At 34.1% G+C, this 23,236-nt stretch overlaps 1 protein-coding gene across 8 annotated transcripts in view; it reads left to right on the top strand.

Annotated features, from left to right (window-relative positions):
• LOC100867848 (uncharacterized) overlaps window positions 1-23,236 on the top strand; it is a 51,256-nt gene that overhangs the window by 5,223 nt on the left and 22,797 nt on the right. For 5 of the 8 annotated variants that reach the window (XM_086914170.1, XM_086914171.1, XM_086914167.1 and 2 more), the window contains exon 3: window positions 19,638-20,040. The exons of the other annotated variants lie outside the window; for them this stretch is intronic. In XM_086914170.1, coding sequence (XP_086770296.1) covers window positions 19,839-20,040 — 202 coding nt within the window. In that variant the 5' untranslated portion in view covers window positions 19,638-19,838. The remainder of the gene's footprint in view (window positions 1-19,637; window positions 20,041-23,236) is intronic. 8 annotated transcript variants of the gene reach the window in all.

Raw genomic sequence — 23,236 nt, 5'->3', positions numbered from 1 at the left:
TTACAACAACTTATGAGAAAAATAAAATTATGACTAATTAACGAGATGAAACTTCTTCTGTGAAGATAATTTTCGTGGAATTGAGCAAAAATTACCAAATTACCTTGAAACTCTGTAAGCTCTTTTTTAAACAATTTCGTAACAAGGAAAATGATGAATTAAACTCTTGCTATTTTCGCGTGAACTGAAAGAACATATTTCAATTTCAACAAAATCCCGTCGTATAAAAAGTGATCGATGCGATGAGAAATAGCTCGCTAACAATTTAGAACTGATAAAGTTTTTTAACCAGGCATAACCATATTTATATTTAGAGTAAAGATTGAAATGAAACTTCGATGAATTACAATAACGGTTCAATAAGATTTATAATATTAAGAAAAGAATTGATTCTTTTTAAACATTATTCACGAATATATACTCGATTTTCAAAATTTGATAAAATTTTGATAAAAACACTTTGGAATACGTTATCTATGATATATTGGTTAAACACAACTAATATTATATGTGTGTATTATTAGAAACAATTGAGCTCGTTTTGGTTTTAATCGATGTTGGACGACGAGTTGCATGCAAACGATCGGACACGGATTCGTGAGCGTGTAAATGACGTTAGAAAGTTGCGAAAGAAGCAGCTGACTCATCCACCAAGTGCTTTTTCTCATCGTTGCGGAAACCGTGGTCATGCACATATGCATGGAACCGAGAAGAAAATACAGGATGGCCCGCAATAGTGGTATATAGACACAACCGGAAAAGGGGTGAATCTTGGTGAAAAAAAAAAAAATAAAATTCTTACATACGATCCTATATTTTAATACATTCTAATTTTTTAAATTTTTACGAATTAAATATTCACATTAGAATGTTGATTCGTTGTAGATTTAAACTTTTTTTATGGAAATTGTAATTCTTACGAGTTCTTATCTTATCTTTGTCGATCATGCTAATTTCCAATACTTAAATACAAAAACGAATGGAGAAATATCCAACGAGTGGAGAAATAAGTAATTATATCATTTTGTTTTTAATCATTGTATAGGATTTGCGCGTTAATAATTTTCTGTCACGTTGTATGTTGTATCAAGTGAAATCCTTTTTTATTTTCTCTTTTATCCTTCGTTTCTCGTTTATCAGATACAATTACTTTATCACTATCATTTATCGATATGAAACCTGTTCAATGGATCAGATTCTCTAATCTAAGCTTACTTTGCTAAAATTTCATGCAAGTAATTAGCTCGATATTATCATTAATTTTGATTTTTGATAATTGAAACATTATAATTTCGAGTTTAAGTATTTATTACGAGTATAAATAACGGTAGGAAAATAAGAAAAATTTAACGTTGTAAATTGAAATTCATATTGATTGACAGTCTATATATAAACAACTATTTGCGATAACAATAAGAAGGAAAAGAATACTCGATAAGGTTTTATCTGGTTGTGAGTCATATGAATGAGGTAACATGTAAATTGTTTAGGAATATAAAAAATGATGTTAAGTACCGTTTCCAGATAATGAAATTTTTATCATGATCAATCGATTAGGAAATATCTATATAAAATTTCAAAAAATTAATCAGATATATATTTTATTTCTACGTACATTATTTATCTTAGAATTAAGATATTTTAATTAAAATAACAAAATATAAAACGATGATTAACTGAGTGGCAAAATGTGCAAATAAATTTTTGTTATTCGTCGATTAAAGGACGAACGAATATAAAAATTATTAGATAATTAAGAGGGATAACAAGAGATTGTCTTGAGAATAATTCTTTTCTCGGATGCTGTTGCTCGTTGTATTCGTTAACCGGACCGAAAAGTTACGGTATCTGATAGCGTGTTGATGTTCACACGTAAAGAAAGTTAAATTTATATAGTTACACGCGGAAAATACCGTTTTAATCTCCTTTGATAAAAATCTTCGACTGAGCTCTTTGACGAATGCAAGATTTTATCTAGTGGGATTATTTCTTTTAATTTCTTATTTATTTTTCCGATGACGCATATAAATAGATACATTTTTATTTTTAATATAAAGGAAAGGATTTTATAGAAAATAACTGCATCACGCTACATTTTCAATACAGAACTTAACGTATGGAATTATGATGCGATATATTTTTAAAAAGATAAAATAAAATTCCAATATTCTTTATCGTTCGTTTTTCTAATATTTCGTAAATACATTTGTTTTCTTTCGTTCTTTCTTTCTTTACAAAAAAAAAAAAAAAAGTAATTTTTAATGCAGAATTTTAATTACTTAAAAATCATAATTCTTAATTAATATAAATCGGTTGACATCGAGAGATATCGTAACTCGTAAATTCGGAATTCATGAGCTAATATTTTTGAGAAAATTCTACTAGTTATGGAGGATGATGGCGTCAGCGCGAAGCAATGCACGGAATGAACTCTTTGTCATCCTTTACGATCCTCCGCTATTATATCCTAACCGCAGAATTATTTGATAACGATTCATCGTATATTCAATTTATAAAACAAACAAAAGAAAAAAAACCGATAAATGATTTAGATATCGTTATCAAGATCGTTATCAACATTTGTAAATTTCCCGATAAAATCGACAAAATCGGCAGAGAAAAAGAAATATGTATGATGAAAAATATTATTCAAAAAAAAAAAAAAAAAGAGCAATATCATCCTTCTTACATTAACTAGGTTTCCAGTAGCAATACGCTCTCCTCGCGGCATAATTCAACTTCCCAGGACGTAGCAACAAATTAGAAAAATAATTGTCTGGCTCAAAGTAAGTACTTAGTCTTCCAGTCTCCCCGCCAGTCCTCCTTTCAACTCCTTCCCCCCTCCTCCCTTCTCTTTCGTTCTTTTCCCCGCGCTGGGATGCCCGCGGCTGGTGCGTGTTTCCGCCGTATTTTCTCTCACATACCTCTGCGTACACGCGCTCCCACGTCACGGACGTGACACTCTCAATGACCCACGCAATACGCGGCCCGTGCCATTATAATTTTTCACTTCTGATCTCATAACTCATTCAGTTCTTTACGAGCGGCGAACCGCAACGATCGTCGACAGGCCTCGATCGTAATGGGAATGAAATTATGTTGCCGTCCAGATCGAACGATAATCCAGTCGAATGGAAATTCGTTGTAATTGATAAAATTATGTATCGTGTGTAAGAGGAAACGATTCGTGGTTTTTTTTTTTTTTTTTAGAAAAATGGCCTCTATTACGTAATATTAAGATGGAGGAAAAGGCATGAAATTGAATGGCGTTCGACGAAAAAAAGTACGAAGAGAATTTTTTGGATATTAGTAGTAGTAACGATGGAAAGGAAAGTATAAGTATAAAGAAATTAAATTTTTATTACGTAAAATAGAGGAAAAGGCAATTACGTATTAAAAAGTGAAAAGAGAGTATTTTGAATATTATATTTTGGATGATGAAAATGAATGTTATGTTTAGATTAAACGATAATGGAATCGAGTGAAAAATTGTAATTGATGAAATTATGTATTATAAAAAAAAAACATAATTTTTATTACGTAAAATTAAAACGGAGGAAAAGGTGAAATTGAATGACAATTCATAACGAAAGCGTTAAAAAGTAAGGAGAGAGTGAAAATTCATTGTAATTGATAAAATTACGTATTATAAAGAAATTCTTAAGATAGATAATTTCTATCATGTAAAATTAAAGGGAGAAGAAAAATATGAAGCATCTATCATCTTTCTGACAATTCTTAATCTAATTGATTCGAGTAATTTCGTGTTGATATAAAGTTTTTGAAAGAATATCGAGAACTATATTGTGAGTTTAAATCCTATCATTTCAATTTCGATTTCGTGTTATTGTCTGTACGCAATCGTATCTGTACGTATAATCCATAACAGGTCATCAAATACGAGTTCAATTTTGGCCAAACTCGATTTCGAATCGATCAAAGTTGGCGAGTGTGTGGGATTCGTATAATAGTTGGCGGTGGATGCCCGTTTTGCAGCAAGTCGAATCGACTTGATCACTTTCAGAATTGGAAACTCTGGCAAACTAGACGCGAAAGTGGGAATTATAAGTGGTGTAACTCGAGAATCTCCGTATTGTGCGTATTTTAAAATCACGTAGATCAGAATTTCACAGTGAAACCTTCGATCGTGTATACATCGATACGAATATCTTTTTCTTAATTTAATTTATATGCAAATATCTTTAAAATAGATGGCGAAATTGAGGAATACTTAAATCGAAAGGAAATATAATAAATGTATTTTTTTCAACAAAGACAGAGAATCAATCGTTGGAAATTTGCATAATAATCATTGTTTCACGTTGTTGTCTTTAAATATTATTTCAAATAAGCTGCACGAAGTAATGGAAGAAAGAAACTTTATTATTATTATCATCATCATCATCGACAAGACATATAATGAAGGAGCGATCGCGCAACTGGCCCATTTACACGGTGAAAAAAATAGCTCGAGACACGTAGAGTGCATTTAAACGCGACACGCGATGAAATCATTGACTCGTTCCTTCATTTGCCCTGTCATTGTCGATGAATAGAGCACCATCTTTGCGGACAAAGAGCTGCAACTTGTGCAACAGCATTAAATGTCAGGTCAAGAGACCGGATTACGGTTTCAATCCTTCCACGTATACTTTATTTCACCGCAAACGTTTTGGCGCGCCTAGATCTTTCTCAACGCCGTGATCGCTCCTCGTCCACCCTCTGTCTGCACTCTTTCAAATTCAATTCAATCTGAGCTCCTCTATTCTTCGTCGAGGCTGTGGAATTTTATTAATTTCAGATAAGATCCACAAATGTGTTTCCTACATTGAACATTCTGCTATTCGAGATAATTCGGTTCTAAATAATATTATAGTAACGTGTTAATCGCAATAATGTGTCTATATTCAAAGATGAATGATCAATTTTAATTGTAATTGTCATGGGAATTGTGGTTCCAAAATATCGCAATATCGCAATGTTTTTTGATCGCGAAGAACAAAGTCCATTTCCGGGTGATCCTTCGAACGCTTATTCGACATTTTCGATCTCTGAAAATGTTTGAAACGAAATTAGCCGAGAACAGTGTTTGGAATTGATAATTAAGTTGAAAAGGATAACTAGTTAAAAATATTTGAATGTTTGAATAACGTTTATTCGTAGCTTATTATAATTGATCCGCTCTTCGTAATAGCCACGACCATTGCAGTTATTCGCGATTATTATTACGTTTTGAACAATAAATTATCGAGGTAACTTTTATTCGTAAACTTCGACTATTAAATTTTGCCCATTTATGTTCGAGAACAATGGCAAACTTGATAATGACAAACTTTCTTAATATTCAACGGGGCTTTATCTTCTTCTTCTTCTTCTTCTTCTCTTCTTCATAATATCAATGAACAGGAAATTGTACGATACATCGAGAATAGAGAATACTTTATATCGCGATGTAATTTCCTTTCGTTAAAAGATCTTGTTTTTAAGAAGGGAAGAATTTCAATCGATCGAGAATTGTTACGTTTAAATATTTTCTATATATCATCCACGTGTTCATTAATAATATTAAATATTTATATATTACGATTATGCTGAAACAGGAGATTAATTATTCTCTAACACCCACGTGATCTCTTTGCAAGTATATTTTACGTATTATTTACGCGTGTCATTTTGATGCAAGGTCGAGACGTGCATGATCGTTTGCACGCATTTATATTATAATAATATAGATATGGAAAATTTCACGAATTTATATAATAAGTTTTGCGTATAATTAATCGTTGGAGAGGAAGGAAAATAGCGGGAATTATGGTTGTTTCGGAGGCAAACAATCCGGTAAGGGATTGGTCACGTTCAGCAAGGCTCGACAATAGCGCGCAACAAACATTTACTTAGAAACGGCGCACCCAGCCCTGACATTTTCTGGCCGAGCTCTCTCGTCGTGTAATCCTTATACTATTTCTCAGGATCGGAGATTCCGTTGCTTAACATTTTCATGCATTAAATGTTATCGTGTGCGACTTTAACGATCGGAGAATACAGTTGCGTAAGTGACGTTGGAATAAAGTTAATAAATCTTGCGATTACGGTGAATACGTGCATTAACATTTACGATTTTTATTCTTACGTGTGGGACTTTATTGTTTATCCCTGCCTTCTTTCTCTTATGCCAGGGAATCAAGAGATTTATCGCGTCGCGTCTTCGTGTTAATATCGAGTTAAACGTCTTTTATTAATTAATTATTTTAATCGCCATCTTTTTTAGAATAGAATAATCGATCGATAAGCGAGAGATAAAATTGAGAAATTTTTAAATAATGATACACCGAGAATATATTTGATATAATATCTTATAATAAAAATCGTGTTCAATAATGTGCGTGTGTGTCGAGGAATTTTTCACTCATCCTAATTGTACGTGGTATCGATGTTGAAATTCGATTTAAAAATCAATTTGAACTTCATTCGAGTATACGGAAAATTTCCATCGTTATGTTATTTGAAACAACACCTTTTTTTTTTTTTTATACATCTGGTAACATTGACCGTTTACAGAACGAAGAACCATCATCCCCTTTATATTCGCGTGTATACTCTCGTTGCTGTATCAAAAGCGATCGACCAAACGATTTCACTCTTCTCCTTGCACCGGGATTCCCTTCCCGAGAAGTGAATCGTGATTTCGCGATAATCATCGGTGACTCCTCGATTCATCGGTGGCTCGAAATTCACGAGAAGATTGAACAGCGACCGAGGTGCGTCGTGACTGTCACGATGATAAGATAACGCCATCATCGCGTTGTAAAGCGGTTTAACACGTTCGCTACTGATTGGGCCTTCGTTGCCTATATGCATCGTACATTTATTACAAACTTTCACTCTTTTTACACCTTATTATTTCTAACTTAACGGAATTTATCCATAAATATATTCTCGCTCTAAAGTCTGAAAAGTCTAATTTCATCGCAAAAGAATGAAAAGATTTACGTGTATAATTTTCTATAAAAATAACACGTGCTATTAAACTAGACTTTCAATTTGAGCAAAAAAAAAAAAAAAAAAAAGAAAAAAGATTCATTCATTATAAAATCTCGACTAAAACCTTATTCAAATCTTGTACGCTCCAGAAAGGCGATTTCCAATTTCGAGCACCGCAACAATTCCAGGGTCGCTTTCGTTTCGCTTTCCAATCCGAATGGAGGGAACGTTCTCCTCCATTTATGAAGAGTGGAGAGACGAAGGCGTTACACACGAATTCGTAATCAGTCTCGAATTACCTCCAAGTTGCCTGGTAAATCGCAAAGCGTGCGAAAGGTCGTCGAATTCGAAACTCTCGCTTCGGTCAAATTCCAACTGGCATACATTACGTGGCCTGGCCAGCACGTGTCCACTGAGAAACCGGAAGCGTCTATTTCCAATGGCGTGCGCGCGCGCCACATCCGCCAATTCTCGATAGTTCTGGGCGCAGAGACGCACGACTCGAAACGAGGCACCGTCGTGTGCTGCTGTTCGTCTGCTTCGGTGAACGCTCGGACCTTTAACGCTCGCTCTTTGGTTAGGTTAGGTCGTAGTCGGGCGCAAATGTGGTTAACCTTTCGTACAGTTGGATTAATATAATGGTGGTAATAAAGCCAAGAATTTTTTAAACTCTTTTCTCTCCTTTATTATAAGTAAATGACAATATTTGTTATTTGCGGACGACGATTGTACGTGGCTTTGTGATTTAACGTATTAATGATAATAATAATAATAATAATAATAATAATAACAACAACAACGGCATTGAGAAGCGATTTCAAAACGCGGAATGCAATTACTTCGAGGCAAATAAACGTTTCTTTTCATTTAACAATTCGACGTGTCCCCCTTTGTCCCCTAATTAGACCACTTGTTTCGATTTGAAATTATTCGATAAACACGCAAACATTTTTTTTTTTTTCAAACCCGATCGATCGATTATGACTTATCATACGAGACGTAGCATTGATCTTGATTCAATTTATTAAACTCGAGTGGTTTATGTATACACGTAAGTGAGTAGTGTGACGATGATAGGCTAGCCGGATTATTGATTTCTTTTCGCTTATCTGATCGATTTTGATGATCTTGACCGCGATAATTTATCAATATATATAGGTTATTATGGATTTTTTCATTGGAAATATCTGATACACTGATATCGCGTTAAACGCAATAATCAGATTCTCTAAAAAGAATTCGTTTGTTTAAAAAATTGTATTTATTTTATTGCTTATTTCACACACAGAGAGAACAATTTCTAATTTTACGTGTTTAAAAATAAACAACGAAAGCATAGCCTGGTGAAGCAAGCGGCCGATTCTTTACGAGTATTCGAAACAACTTGGAAATTTGTGGTAAGCCACTGTAAACCATTTTCTGAAACTTTTCTTCCCCGTTATTTTATGAGTCATGACATAAACTTCTTTTTATTCCCTTTTCTTTCCCAGAAGCAATTTCTATTAGGTGTCGAATTATCTACTTTCCTTATCGTTCGTTTCTCAACCCGTTGTTTAAAATAGAACGTAAATTCTATTCCATCGACAAAGATTAACTTCGAAATAATCGAATACGGATATTTATGCGAAAAACGATTACGAAATTAAACGGTGAAATATTCATCGGTTCGAAGAAAAATAAGAAACTCGTCGAATACGATAAAAATAAATATCTATATATATATATGTATTTTACGTATTTATTATAATATTTTTCATAAAAGAAGAAAAACAAAAGTGGCATTAAAAATTTCGCGTAATCTACCGTATCTACGGTAATTTATAAGAAAAAAATATCTGTGAAACACATCATTTTTCATGCACGTAAGAAAATTGATTGCCATCGATATTATCGCCGTGTGTACAACAACATGGTCTGTATTCTCAATTAACGAAATCGTAATATTCCTATGCTATTTACCCGTTAAGAACGTGTTGCCTTATTACGTTATCCGGATTTCCCGATGCATCGTAAAAATCGTTATTATGAAATATGTTACTGCGACGTTACTTGTTTTCGAAAATTAAAAATTCAAAAAAAAAAAAAGAACGATTACTTATTTAATAGATACTTAATTATTAATCAAGCGTCTCATTTTTACGAGATGGTAAATTTTCGACGTGCCGCGTAATTTATGAAATATTATAAGCAAGGAAAAGTTATTTCGAAGAGCGATCGAATCGTGTGTGTCGCAGGCCATTTTGAAAGCTGTATAATTTACTTTGAATTATTGAAAAACAGGTTAAAGCCTCCTGTGTAAATTTACAAAATCGACTCGACTTAAAATAAAAATTACGCATCGAAATATAAATTACCTTAAGAAATAAATTATTACAGATATTACAGATTTGTTGAAGGTAATAATAATAATAATAATAATAATAATAAAAAAAGGAAAGTCCTTCATACTAACCTATTTGTCGCGTTTTTCAGAGTAAAATACTCTCTCTCTCTCTCTCTTTTTCTCCAACGATATATTTACATTTTGAAACGAAATACGCGTTCTTCAGTGTCTTCTTTCCGATCCGTTCGACATCTGATGGGATTAATTTCCCAAAGTGACGCAGATCAATCGCAGATCGTGACTTTATCGTGACAACGTCGCGATCGGTTATCCAGTTACCGATCGCGATTCTGTTTCTTCTGACCACAATTAAACCGGATAGCGATAATAATAATAGATAATAATAAATAACGTTGCTTGTGACGTAATTCGATTTTTGCTCGCGACTACTTTATCTCGAGAAAATTGGAAAGATTGCGGAGGGGGAATTAAAAAAAATTACGCAAAATAACGAAAGAAACCTTCGACGAATAACAACTATAATACGAATTAAATTTTATCACGGGATTCTCGATCGTTGAAAGGAAATATATTTTTTTCTACGTACGTACGCGACTCGTGTATCCGTGTTTAGAAGAAGGAAGATTACTCGAAACGATTATAGCATTTTCACGACAGTCGGAGTTGTGACAAACAAAGTGCGGCGTAAATCATTGTTTGGAATAATAAAAAGCTTGTTTTCAATCATGGATCGAAGCGTTTATTCCGCATTACTAATACCTAAAACACGCACCTTGTTTGACAACGTTCGTTGCGCAGATGTTCGGCCGCGGTTTAAATGCCTTCCGACATTTTTGCATATCGCTACAATCGAGTTTATTTTTCCTTAACGCGCCAACACCTCCCATATTTCCAAAATATCCCGTTTCGTTACAGAAAAAAATAAATAAATAAATCGATCACGCGACAAAGCGTGATCCAAATTCGAGAATAAAAATCCGGGTCGTGAATTATTTTTCACGGATGTTACGCGAAACTTTTTTACGCGTTCACGGAAAATTTTAAAGAGAAAGAAGCATTGACGGACGCATAGCGAAATAATGTTAAATCTATCCTCCGATCTTTTCCACCGATCGTTTTCCTCAAAACCGGAGGGATTAATATTACAACTCTATCCAACACGGAGACGAGACGAGGCGATATCGTTCTTGCATCTGACCGCTAATCATCCTCGTGGAAACGTCACGAGGATGATTAGCGGTCGCCCGATATTATCGATTATGATTTCCGCTTAATTAACGCGTTCCACTAATTAGAGCGCCGGTCGAAAACGGGCGAATTTCTTGGCAGTGGTTAATCAGGATTTATCAACCGTGACAAATTCGCGGGACGATTGCGCGATCGTGATTAATCGGACAGCGTTCCGCTAAATATTCCTTCGCGCTTCGTTATTATTATTACCTGGCCCCTCGAATAGTCGTGTATTTTGCGACGCCACCATGCGTTCCTCCAGCCTTGGGACGAGGTCGAGCGAAAGTCGCTACGAGATCATCGATCAGTTGATGAACCGAATGCTGTACGATGACAGTGATTCGATTGATCGAGGATAAGATCGAGCTTAACCTATTGATATGACGGGCGATTGAAGTTGTTGCACATCGAGTATATTTCTCTGGAAATATATGGATTTTTATCATCAATTTTTTTTCGATAATCTCATCGTCAAAGCAACTCGAATAGCAATGAAGCTGACGATCTTTCTCGAGCACTGTGCACATTTTTGGCGCGGAGAAGTCGCCTGTAACGAAAGGGTTAAGGGAATGAGCGAAAGTCGAGATCGTCGATCAGTTGTGTATGCTGTGAATCGAGAAAATCGAGTCTGTCATTGCGCAACGAGAATCTGTAAGTTTCGATTCTCTTGATGAATAATTGGATAAAGAAACTATGGGTTCAATTTGTGATGGTGTCAGCCTCGAAGATATGCAGATGACGAAAAATGATGGTCGATCTTGAGACATGGGTGGAAGAAACGTATGTAATTTGCCTTTTGACCCGGCGTGCTAATGTCAATTTCGAGACGAGAGAGAAGAATATAAGTCGAAACGAAATAGATGTAACACAATGTAATCGAAGCACGAATATATTTGAAGTGCAAACTTTTGCGGGCGAATATCTATCAGGCTGGTTCGAGATGAAATTGGAACGGCAAACGGATAAAAATCGCGGGACGAAATCTGTGCGGGGGATAACAAATAGGCAAGGCGGGGGATTGGACGACAAACAAACTAAAACAGCCTGTAATGGGGCATTATTGTTCGAAAAGGCGCGACAAGGCCGTTGGTTCGTCATTGGATAATTGGCCAGTGACAGTTGCACCCGTGGCTGATATTCGTATTCATAGCCACGCAACGTTTCTCTGATGCAACGTTCTTCATGGAATAATGGCTCGAGAACGATTTCGAACCGGAGCCACCAGGCGACAACAATATTTAAATAATTCGAAGATGAATAAGGATTTGTTTGCGACCATGTTTCACATCTTCTGCTAACCTCTCGATTATGTAAGAAACTTTGTAGCTTTAATTAATAATTTTGTTCGATGCTGTTGTTGCAACTTTCGTAAAAATTGTCTACGTCTCTATTCTGCTAAATTAACCAAGCAGTATTGCAGGCAATAACCTGTTGAAAAAGTAACTAATTACAAGTTACTTTACAAGTAATTATTGATTTTTCATATAAAAGCGTTTGGGGTTATGATTATTATTATTATATATTTTGAACGATAAATTATTGAATTATGGAAGTAACTTTTTATTCGTAACTATTGAATTTTGCCCATCACTGCAATCAAGTCAAGTAAAAATCTACTGCAAATCATAAGACAAATTTGACGAAGATTTGACAGAATTTCATTAGTTCACATTTTATTAATTGTATAAAAATTAGAAGAGAGGCCATTTTTGTACGCGAAGTTCAGAAAAGAGGCTCTCGAGTTGCCGATTGATCGCCGGTGTCTTAGAACACGAGATAATATCGAATTGATTAAGTTTTCTTGCTCTAAATACTCGATACGTGTTTTGAAATGACTAGGTCACATTGTTAGTCATCTTCACTCGTACTTTCACTGTACTCAGTAAGGTCACTCCTCACATCCTGTGTCACTTGGATTTCGCAATTTTCTTGATAAACCATTCTCTCTGCGTGTATAAACAAAATTAACTTGTCGTCATTATTATTATTATTATTGTTATTTTTGTTGTTGTTGTTGTTGTTGTTGTTATTATGTTTGCGGTGAAAGAAATCTCGATATTATTGGAGGAAAATTTGATTAGGTTGATGAGAAATTAATGGAAGTCGATGTCCACGAAATATAGGGCATCGAGTATCTGGGAAAATGTCGCTTGATTTAATTAAGCGGCCGACGCGTATCCTCCCCCTGTTTTTCAATACTTAATTTCTTTTTATCGATTCGTGATTACGTGGTTGATCGTTTCATTATCGTGGCGTGTTTTACATGAAACGCGGAAATTAAATTCAACGTGATAATAATAATTCATATTCACATTCCTGTCTATAACTAGCTAGGATGTCTGCCTAGGTCTCGTGCAAATAATTAATTATAATTGCATTAACGATGGTTAATTATGAAATGCATATGGGGAATGCATACGCGATTAATTATTAATTTTACATTTATGCAAAATAATGATGCGGAACGTTGCAAAAGATTGTAAAATATTTGCAGAAATTACTTGATTATATATATATATATATTAATAATTGTAATTTAGATATTTACGAGTAATTAATAATAATACTCGTTCCCTCGAGTAGTTAAATATTCTCTAATCAAGTTCGAATAAATAAGATTCCATAAGAGATAGGAAAAAAAGCAGCATTAGAAAGAACTATAAAAAAAAATATTATCCCAAAATTGTTCGAAGAGGATATTAATCGAATAACAACACTTAAGAAGCAACACTTTTTCGAAAGATTTCGAGTCCAAAGATTTTCCAAAACTGTATAAAGATGAAGAAGCTCGACAATTGACAAAGTCGAATCGTTTCATTTTTCTCAAAAAAAAAAAAAAAAAAAAAAAAAAAAAAAAACTTTATTCGAACTCTTTCCACTTCTATCCACGATTTTAATTGACCGATACCAAGATTTTCGATACGAAGAAATTGGAGGATTTCTCTGCTAAATCGGGGAGAGTGGAGAGAAGTCACGTTTCAGCCAGCCAGTGAAATTGGCGAGGTTCAGCTATGATGTAACTAATCGGAGGATAGGGCGAGGAGGAAACGATGGGGAAAATAGGGCGCGGTTTTCCAAGGTTGGAGAACGCGTTTCCGGTGAAAAGAACGGATATAATGGGAAATCGATGGGTATCCCTTTTGATACGAACGATCGGTCCAACCGCTTTTTCCACTCTTTTCCGTCAACCAGCGTCGATTACGCTTGAAAAGGACTTCCTCTTTCTTCTCCTCTCTTCCTCCTCCACTTCCCAGACACTCGAGAGCCAAGGAAATGAAACGTGCGTTTCTTCGATGAAATATCTGCTGCTTCGTTTGAAAAAGGGAGGAAGATTTATTATATATGGGGTTTCCAATAAAGTGATAAATTTATTTTAAAAAGTGTTTTGCACGATGTTTTCGCGCGAAAAGTTGCGTCTTCGAAGCGATGAAAAGAAGAAAGAGAAGAAACGAAGTGAAAATTAGAATGAAATTCGTATTCCATTCTCCAATGATTATCACATTGATTACGAGATTGAGATGGAAAGGGGATTGAAACTGAATTGGAAATAATATCTACTCATTTACTTGATGATTTCTTCAACGGAGCAAAAATTCAATTTCAATCGAAAAAGTTGGAAGAATGATAAAATTATGTATGAACGTAGTAAAGCAAAATAAAGTAAAATGTGTATATGTATCAGAATTCAATCAGTAATAGGTATGTGCAATTAGGAAGGAAACGAGTACATAAAAATGATAATATTGCTGATATATCGTAAACTAATTTAAAAATTGTATTCTTCGAAGGAAGTATAAAGTTTACGTGTAAATGAATAATATAAGACCTCTATCGCGATCTTTGTTCTTCTTACACCATATTTATTTTCAATATATGATAATATATGCTAATGATAACAGTTCACAACGCAGCCATGTATATTATAATAATCAAATAATTTAAAAACTTGGGGAAGTTAAAAATACGCGTTAATAAAACGTGAATTATTGCACCATCGTGTATGGATGAATACAAGAAGAATACAAGAATTTTATTGCTCGATTTGGCTGAAAATAAGATAATATAAAATAATTATTCATAGATATTCGAACAACGTGTATAATAAGATTCTTATACAACCTTAAATATTAATTAATACTTAAGGTATTTAAAGAATTGTATAATAAAGAATCTTCTCAAGAGATTTTATAGAATTTTTAACATTCCTCAAAGATTAACTTTATCTCTTTATAACCTAGCTCTGATCGATGAATTTTAATACTAATAAAAATCTTGGCATTGGAAAATAATAAAGTTTTTCTCTAACGTGTCATTATGATTAATTATTTATTAATTCCTAGATTTTTCTATAATATTTACAATCCTCCTAAATAATCGAAATAAAAATAATCAAAAAGGTGTGAAATCGATGAAATTGAATTTAATCGGATTACAATTAGCTATCTCGTTACAAAATATTTTTACGATACGTTACACAATAAATCCGTAAGGAAGGAAATCGATATGAAAGGGGCATATATAATCGGTTTTCCGCCACGATGACGCAATCAATTACATCACAACGAATCCGTGTAACGGCATTAATCAATTATTTCTACCAGTTGTCCGTTCAGCTGTTATTTCAAGGTATTGTGAAGCCTGCTCCTCCAGTGGTGACAAGGCCGATCGATTACACGTGACTTAAAGCGCCGATCGATTCGATCTTCGTTTGTTTAACTGTAACATCGAACGATGAAAATTTTTATTATTATTAACCATTCGATAACCAATCTTCCTCCACTTTCTTCAATTGCTCCATTTAAATTTAAATTTGCTCGGTTAAATTTACTTATCCAACCGGGCATTGCATTATAAATCAAAGTAATAAACAAGCAGCAACGAGAATTAATAATAATAATCTACTCGTTCGAACTCGTGTTACGTAAACGAAAAAAAAATCTCTCTCCCTTTCTCTCAGGCGAGATAGCAAAGAGAGAGAAAAAAAAACAAACGAATTCCTATTATACGAAATCCAGTTACACGATCGTTCATCAGATAAACCGCGCTTCTACCGTGGCTTCTCCAACCCACCGTATCTATCGAAAGATCAACCCACTTCGACGCCTGGCTCTTCCCAAGATTCGCAACTTCTCTCATTTTTGTTCTCTCTTTCTTTTTTTCTCTTTCTTTCTTTCTTTTTTTCTTTTCCTCACTTTCACTTAATTCCCGTTAACGATCTACCAAGTCCATGATCCGTCTCGCATCGTGAACAAACGTAATTACAACGATCACACGAATACAGCAAGCGAGTAAATCGAAAAACTCGCAATTCGCAACATCTTTTTTAACGCGTTCGATGCTAAGCCAAAAATCGAAGACGATATTAAGATTTTTATTTCAAGTAAAAGGACAAATAATAAATAAACGCTTCTTTTTATTTTTTAGACTTTTATTTTAGATAGAAGGACAAACGATAAATTTAAATAAATGCTTCTTTTATTTCTCTTATTTGTTCAGAGAAAATTCGCTAAGTCAAAAATCAAAAACGATATCAAGACTTTTATTTTAAATAGAAGGATAAGTTTGTACGATAAATAAATGCGTCTTTTTATTTCTCTCGTTTGTTCAGAAGAAATTTTAAATAGAAGGGCAAAGGATAAATTTGAACGATAAATAAACGCTTTTTTTTATTTCTCTTATTTCTTCTTCAGAAAAAATTCGCTAAATCAAAAATAATCAAAGACGATGTTAAGACTTTTATTTTAGATAGAAGGACAAATAATAAATAAACGATTCTTTTTATTTCTCTCGTTTTTTTTTTCAGAAAAAATTCGCTAAGCCAAAAATCAAAAACGATATCAAGACTTTTATTTTAAATGAAAGGACAAAGGATAAATTTGAACGATAAATGAACTTCTTTTTATTTCTCTCATTTGTTCAGAAAAAAATTCGCGTGAACAAGAACAAGAAAACCCAATATTGTTTATCAAAGAACGTGGAAAATTCCTTTAAAAACGAAGTTCGCGGTGAATAATTTGAAGGGGAAGTCGGAAGTGTGGTGTGTCGTGTCGCCCGATTGCCTTGGTTCGCCGTGGCCAGTGTATGGTTTCCTTGAACTTTGTACCGTTGTCCGGCTTCTTCGAAGATCGGCCCTTTGCAACAACGCGATCGTGAGTTCGGTTCCGGGACTCGTGCAATTTTTAAACGGGCCGCCTTTGTCGATTCTTCCGCTCCGTCGACCGACCGAAAAGCCTCGACCGGGAGCGTATCAAAATTTCAAACCAATTTCTCAGCCCGTTGTTCCGCTTTGTAATTCGATCTCCACCCTTTCGAGTAACCAGCGTGTGCTTTCGTTTCAATCGTCAAACCGTGACAGAATTGTCGTTTCGTCCTTCTTTTTTTTTTTTTTTTTTTTGGAACGTTATCATCATCGTGGAAGATATAAAGATAAAGATGTAAGAAAAACGATTTCTTTGAAAAAAAAAAAAATCTCTACAATTTCGGTTGAAAAGAAATAAATTGTTTTTAGTCGAGATAGTTGTCGATAATAAGAAAAAAAATAAAATGAATACGAAATGATAATTCGTCGAGGAGTATTTATGTAACTCGTGGTGCTCGCACGATAATCTGATACTCTTTCATTTGGCGAATTATATTTCGGTGGCGTAAACGCACGATTGAACACGATTTTCTATCAAGATTTCTTCAGCTATGATTCATCCGATTTCTTATTCCCGTTTCCCATTCACACGTTGTTATTCCTTGGTGAAAGGAAATCCTGTTACGTGCAAGTTTAATTTTAAATTCCTTCCACGTGTAATTCTCTGCATTTATGATATTACAGGGGAGGGGGGGAGGGGAGGGGAGGCAAGATAAAGAATTTCTTATTAGGAGGAAAAGTTAAAAATTGGAAGGAAACTTCCTTTTATAAAATTTACGTTCAAGATGAATTTTTAAACTTTGCTTTGTTGTCTCGGATTCTTTTTAAATTTTTAGACAAAATTTCCAGATAAATCTCCTTTCTTCGTCGATCGATAATGCAAAGAAATATAAAAGCAGATGAATCCTTGAAAAATAATATTGCATTATGCGTTATGAAAAAAATTTTCACTAAACGATTATTACTTATTGGCAAGTATCATTTTCCAATTGATCAATAGTTCGATTAAATGTTTAACGAATTAGTATCAATTTCGTGCAAAATCGATTAATTAAATTTGCATCACGATTCCATTAATCCGCTCATCTCGTTATAATTAATATTAAATCGATATTTGGTATAGAATCGCTTTATCCACATTAGATAACTAAATTCATTCAATTTTCACACCGATTATCCATTTTAATTTTGTGCAAGAAAATAATAATAATAAAAAAAACCACGTATAATAATATTATACCGATCGATCCCATTCATTTTCAATTCGAGGTTGCAGTAACACCATCGAGTAGTGACTTGTGCGACAACAATGGAACATCATTGTGAAACAGGTGGTCACGAGTCGTTGATCTTCGAACGAAGATCACTCGAATTATCGATCACAATTTTTTCATCGTATCAAGTGCTCCACACATTATTGCTTATTAAGATTAATTTTCCTACGTTGTTATTCATAGTCAAAAATCAACGAAATGGTTAACTCTTTGCACTCGTATTTATATATATTCAAAAAAGTTACCAATCAAGTAACAAAAGTCCCTAGAATGTATATATTTACTAATGTATTGCAATAACAATAAAATGTAGGATGACGATATACGAGTGCAAATTGCTCGTTTATTCTTTTTACCTCCACTCGAAACGCGCACGAATGATAACGAAGCAATGCAGAAAAGGAGGATTCGAACAACGAAATGGTGAAATATTTACTCGACGATCCACGATTCGATGGTTGGACGACGTTACGAGGAATCGCGAAAGTGCGGAATGCAGGAAAATTTACACGCTCGAGTTGCGCGAGCTTGCTCTCCGTGACGTGCAACAATGCCCACTTTAATTATCCGCGATTCGCCTGCGCCTCTATTAGCATGCAAATTAAGGAAGTCGCGATTCTACGGTTGCATCGAACCGAGATGCAACGAGAAAGACGCGAACAAAATGGAGGGCGTTAAGGATGGAGGAAAAAAGAAGAGGAAAGGGAAGAAGTGGAGTGGAATAACGAGGAAGAGCGCAAAAGTGAGAAGAATGGTTGGTGAGCGAAAGTGGAGGAAAAAGAAGTGGTGAAATTTGAGAGATTGATGGTCTCGAGCGTGGTGGTCCTTTTCGAGCTTGCCAATTCGCCAGTTTGGCACATTTTGTATTTACACCAGAGGTTAAAGATCGAGACTTTTATTTTCGACGAAGAATGCTTTTGTTCGTCGCGATACGTATCTAAAATTGTCGGAAGCATGTTGGGTGGAAAAGGATTGTGAGAACGATGAGGTTGGAAATTTTCTTTTGAAAGGAAAAGAGGAAAGGTTGGAAAATCGGTGGGAAGATTGAACAGAGAAGAAATTTGAAACGATGCAAGGAATAAACGTAGTGTGACGACGGTGTGAGAATTTTGTGACGATAATGGCCACGTGATAAAGTATAAGACAAAGGGAGGCAAAGGTTGGGTGAAAAAATTTCTTTTTTGTAAAACACACTATGCTTTTTGTATTTTCGTTCCCGTATAGACGGGAAGGAGACAAGCAAAAATGAAAAAAAAAAGAAGAGAATTTAGATCGTTATAAGCATCGATGTAAAGAGGGCGAAGGAAGAATGAAAAGAAGAGAAGATAAAGCAAGAATAAAAGGGGGTGTGGAATGCAACAGAGAATATTCATGACGAAAAAAAAAAAAAAAAAAGAAGAAAAAAAAGGGGAAAAAGAGCAAAGAAGGACAAGCATGTTTCCTCGCAAAAGGTAGGAGTTTTAGAAAATGTGAAAATTGCTTACAAAGGTATGAAAGAGGAGTAGGCGTAAAGGAAGCGAATGAATAATTAAACGACACGAATACGTAAAGGACATTAAAGAACGAACAAACGAATGGAAATTATACTTGTAACAATAGACGTTAAAATAAAGTTTTTATAGAAATACGATTGTGGAAAAATATAAAAATCTTTTTTTTTTTTTTCTAGAAAATAGAAAGAACAAGCGATAAAGTTAGGGAAGAAGACGAGAGAAGTGAAAAAATAGAAAAGATGGGAAAAGAACGGGAAAAGAAGAGATAGATTTTGAAAATTGAATAAAAAAAGAGAAGAAATATAAAAATATGTTTCGGGAAGAAAGGATGGATCGACGACGGTGTCGTGCATATCTACACGCCATCTTGACTATGAATGCAGCTTTTCCTGGTGGATACGATTCAGAGAGAGTGGCACGTTTCTCTCCTTGCTTTGAAATATCGTGGCAAAGTGTGTGATCGTTTCGAAGTATTCCATATCTGTCGATACACGAACGGAAGAAATACGTTACGTCGAAAACGAGAGATTTTACGAGGCATTTGTCACGGATGCTGGGAATGTTTATACGTGTTATACGGTAAAGTATAAAAAGCTTTTGAAAATATTATACAACGTGTTACGAGTTATTAGTTTCTAGAATTTTCTTTCCTCTTCGAAAATTTTCGAAACGTTTCTATATATTGTCTTGACAGATAATATCGCTTTCGTCTCGTCTTTTCGAAAGAATAGACATCGAGGATCGAGGATAAGAATACGGTTGAATAAAATCAGAACGAGATTATCGGCTCGCGTGATCCTTGCTAGACCGATGCTAGTGGATTAATGACCGTGATGTTTTCTTTTTTATATGCACACTTTTCCGTAGAAAATTTCTCGTTCTAATAAACCGGTTTACTTCAAACACTTTTGAACACTCTCTCCACGCGTACAATGAACACGACGTTATTAACTTTCGTATCTAAATCCGTTTTCATTCAGTTTTAAGAATTTATAAATTACTCATAAGTTGCGGGAAGAAGATGGATAATTTTCGATTATTTTCCAGCGTTAACGTAACGTTCGTTAAATTTTATTTGAATTTAGTTTATTATAAATTGTTATAAATTTATACGAAAAACATTTTATCGAGAACGAAGAAACCTTGTCACGAATTAAATTCGTTTCAATTTCTTTTTTATTGAAGACTGGATATAATTACTTGGATAAAAATTAAAAGTGAAAGTATTCATTCACTTTTGAAGAATTCGTTTCGAAATCTGAAAAAGTTGTACAAAAGTTGTATCAACCCTATTGTTAGTTCTACGTTAATTACGTTATTACGTTCTATCCATTATGTTTTCCTCCACGCGTTTCGCGAACAATGAATCTTGTTATTTATAAAACGTGGGAATCGCAATTTGCCTATTTGATAAATTCTCGTGGAAAGATCAGAAAATAAAGACTTAACACCGCGAAATTATCTTGCATCGTAACAATAAGAAAAGCGTGTAATTAAGCAGCATTGAAAAGAGGTGGTACGGTGACACGTGTTTCTGGACTGTGCATTGTAGACGGATGATTCGTTGTTACAAAGATCGTTGCATGTTTGTGACAATTATAGCACAATATATCATAGTATCGCAATTGTATCACAGTATTTTTCAAACAGATGTATTTAAACTTTTCATACTTGTCTCTACAGATTCAATCTTGTATAGAATAATTGTAATTTTCTTATATTATTATAGAATTAGAATAAAGAAACTTTTATAATATACTTATGTATTATGTACTTATGTAGTAATGAATTTCTGTAATTTTTTTTTAAAAGAAATTACCAAATCTAGAGAAAGAAGCATCACAGATAAAATCAATTATTTAATTCAATATTTCTTAATCTTTAGTTAATCATTAATTGCTTTGTAAAAGTACAGACTCGATTCTAGAGGTTGAAACAAATACAAAAGTTGATATAGAAAAATTTAAGACTTATTTATTGGGATATAAATAATTGAAGTTTATGTATTATGAAAAGAGACGGAGTGACGTGCGCGCCGCCATGTGGCAGCTTGGTGAAACAGATATAGTGCTGTCTCACTCTAACTCTGTCTCGCTTCATCTAACGCAAAAATTTGTTTACAAATAAACAAATAACCGACATTTTTGTACACCAATTTTTGCATTCGTTTTGATTTTTAGAATCGATTTCGCAAATATATTCGCAATAAAATGTATATATCTAGTTACGATTAAAAGGATAAATGTAAATACAAAAAGGAAGAAATACATTCAATCTCAATTTACAGGAATTTTTCGATCGAAATTTTAAAAATTCCAACGGGAATTACCGTCAAATCTCGAAATTAAGCAGCACGAGTTGACAAATTAACGGGATATGCTTTGAATAAACAGATTCGATCAAATGGAAAATACACAGCCCGTACGAATTCGATTCTGACACGAATATCGCGTCAATATGATCACGAAGAGGCAGAGTATCGAATAGATTCGAAATACGGGATTTGCTCCTTTGAATGTGTTCGACAATGATAATTAAATCCCCGTGCGACCAGGAGGGCATATTAAACGAGCAAGTATCGATTAGAGTCGACAACGAACAAACGAATTTTTTTTGCGAAAGATTCATTTATTGAAATGAATAATGCGACAATCTATGTGATAACGTTAACATATTAATCGTGAATATTACTAGTTTCTGTACAATTAGATCATTTTGTAATAATGTAAATAATGTAATAGTTTCTTTTTCCCTTTTGAAAAGTTTTATATTAAATTTCGCGCGAAATTTTTCATTTAAATGGAAATTTCAAATATACAATTTTACTCGCAAAAAAATTTCAAACGCGAAAAATAAAAAAAGTTGCTCTTTCGTGTTTTTTTATATATATCTTTCAAATAAAGAAAAATTATTTTGTTATTTTTAAAATCAATTTTATCGTTAATAGAATCGTGGAAATATTTTTCGAAACGTGTTTATAACATAGATAGAATTAACAAACATGGACATGAAAATACGATAGTGGTACAGGAGAAATTTAAGAAAAAATAATCTCACGATAGTCGTGAAAATTATACAACAATTCTCACGAAAGTTGAGTGTGTCGAGGGATTCGAAACAGTTGAGAAGAAACAAGAGTTATTCAACTTTCCTGAATTGCAAAAAGAAGCATGAAAGAAGCATCGCCTGGAACACGTTGTTGTTGTTGTCGTTGTCGTAGGCAACGTAGGAGGAGAACGTGTGAAAAGGCAACGACCGATTTTGCATTCGTAAAAATAAATGACAATATGAAGGGAGAGAGAGAGAGGGAAAGGGGGGGGGGAGGGAGGAGAGCACACTCAGAATAGAATGGATTTTTCTATCGTTGGTGAGAGAAGAGCAATCCAATCAACGGGGACAAAGAGCGCGAAAGTGAAAGGGTGGAGGCGGAAAATGCTGCTTTTAATGCGCTCCTCCGCGTCGAGAGTTCTCACAAGCACGCCGATTGAACTGTTATCCGATACAACAACGAGCGTTGTTGCGCAACTCGTGAAATGAGAAAAAAGTTTTCTTCACGAGGGAAGGGAGGAAATCACTATCTTGAAAATATGGGTCGCGTTACGAAAAAATATACTTTGAAACGTTGGATAGGAAAATTTACAAAGAATTTCCAAGTATTTCAAACCTCAAAGATCATCGTTATTGTTATTATAACAGAGGAAAAAATATTTTGAGAAGAAATAAGCGGATGTATAAGATTTTGATTGAATTTCTACAGTATTTAAATATTTATTTT

The sequence above is a fragment of the Apis florea genome, unplaced genomic scaffold, assembly GCF_048593485.1.
Source record: "Apis florea isolate Af1SG1 unplaced genomic scaffold, ASM4859348v1 contig_3585_pilon, whole genome shotgun sequence".
NCBI lineage: Eukaryota > Metazoa > Arthropoda > Insecta > Hymenoptera > Apidae > Apis > Apis florea.
Note: the sequence above shows the minus strand (reverse complement) of the source record. Positions and strands in the feature narration are given on the sequence as shown.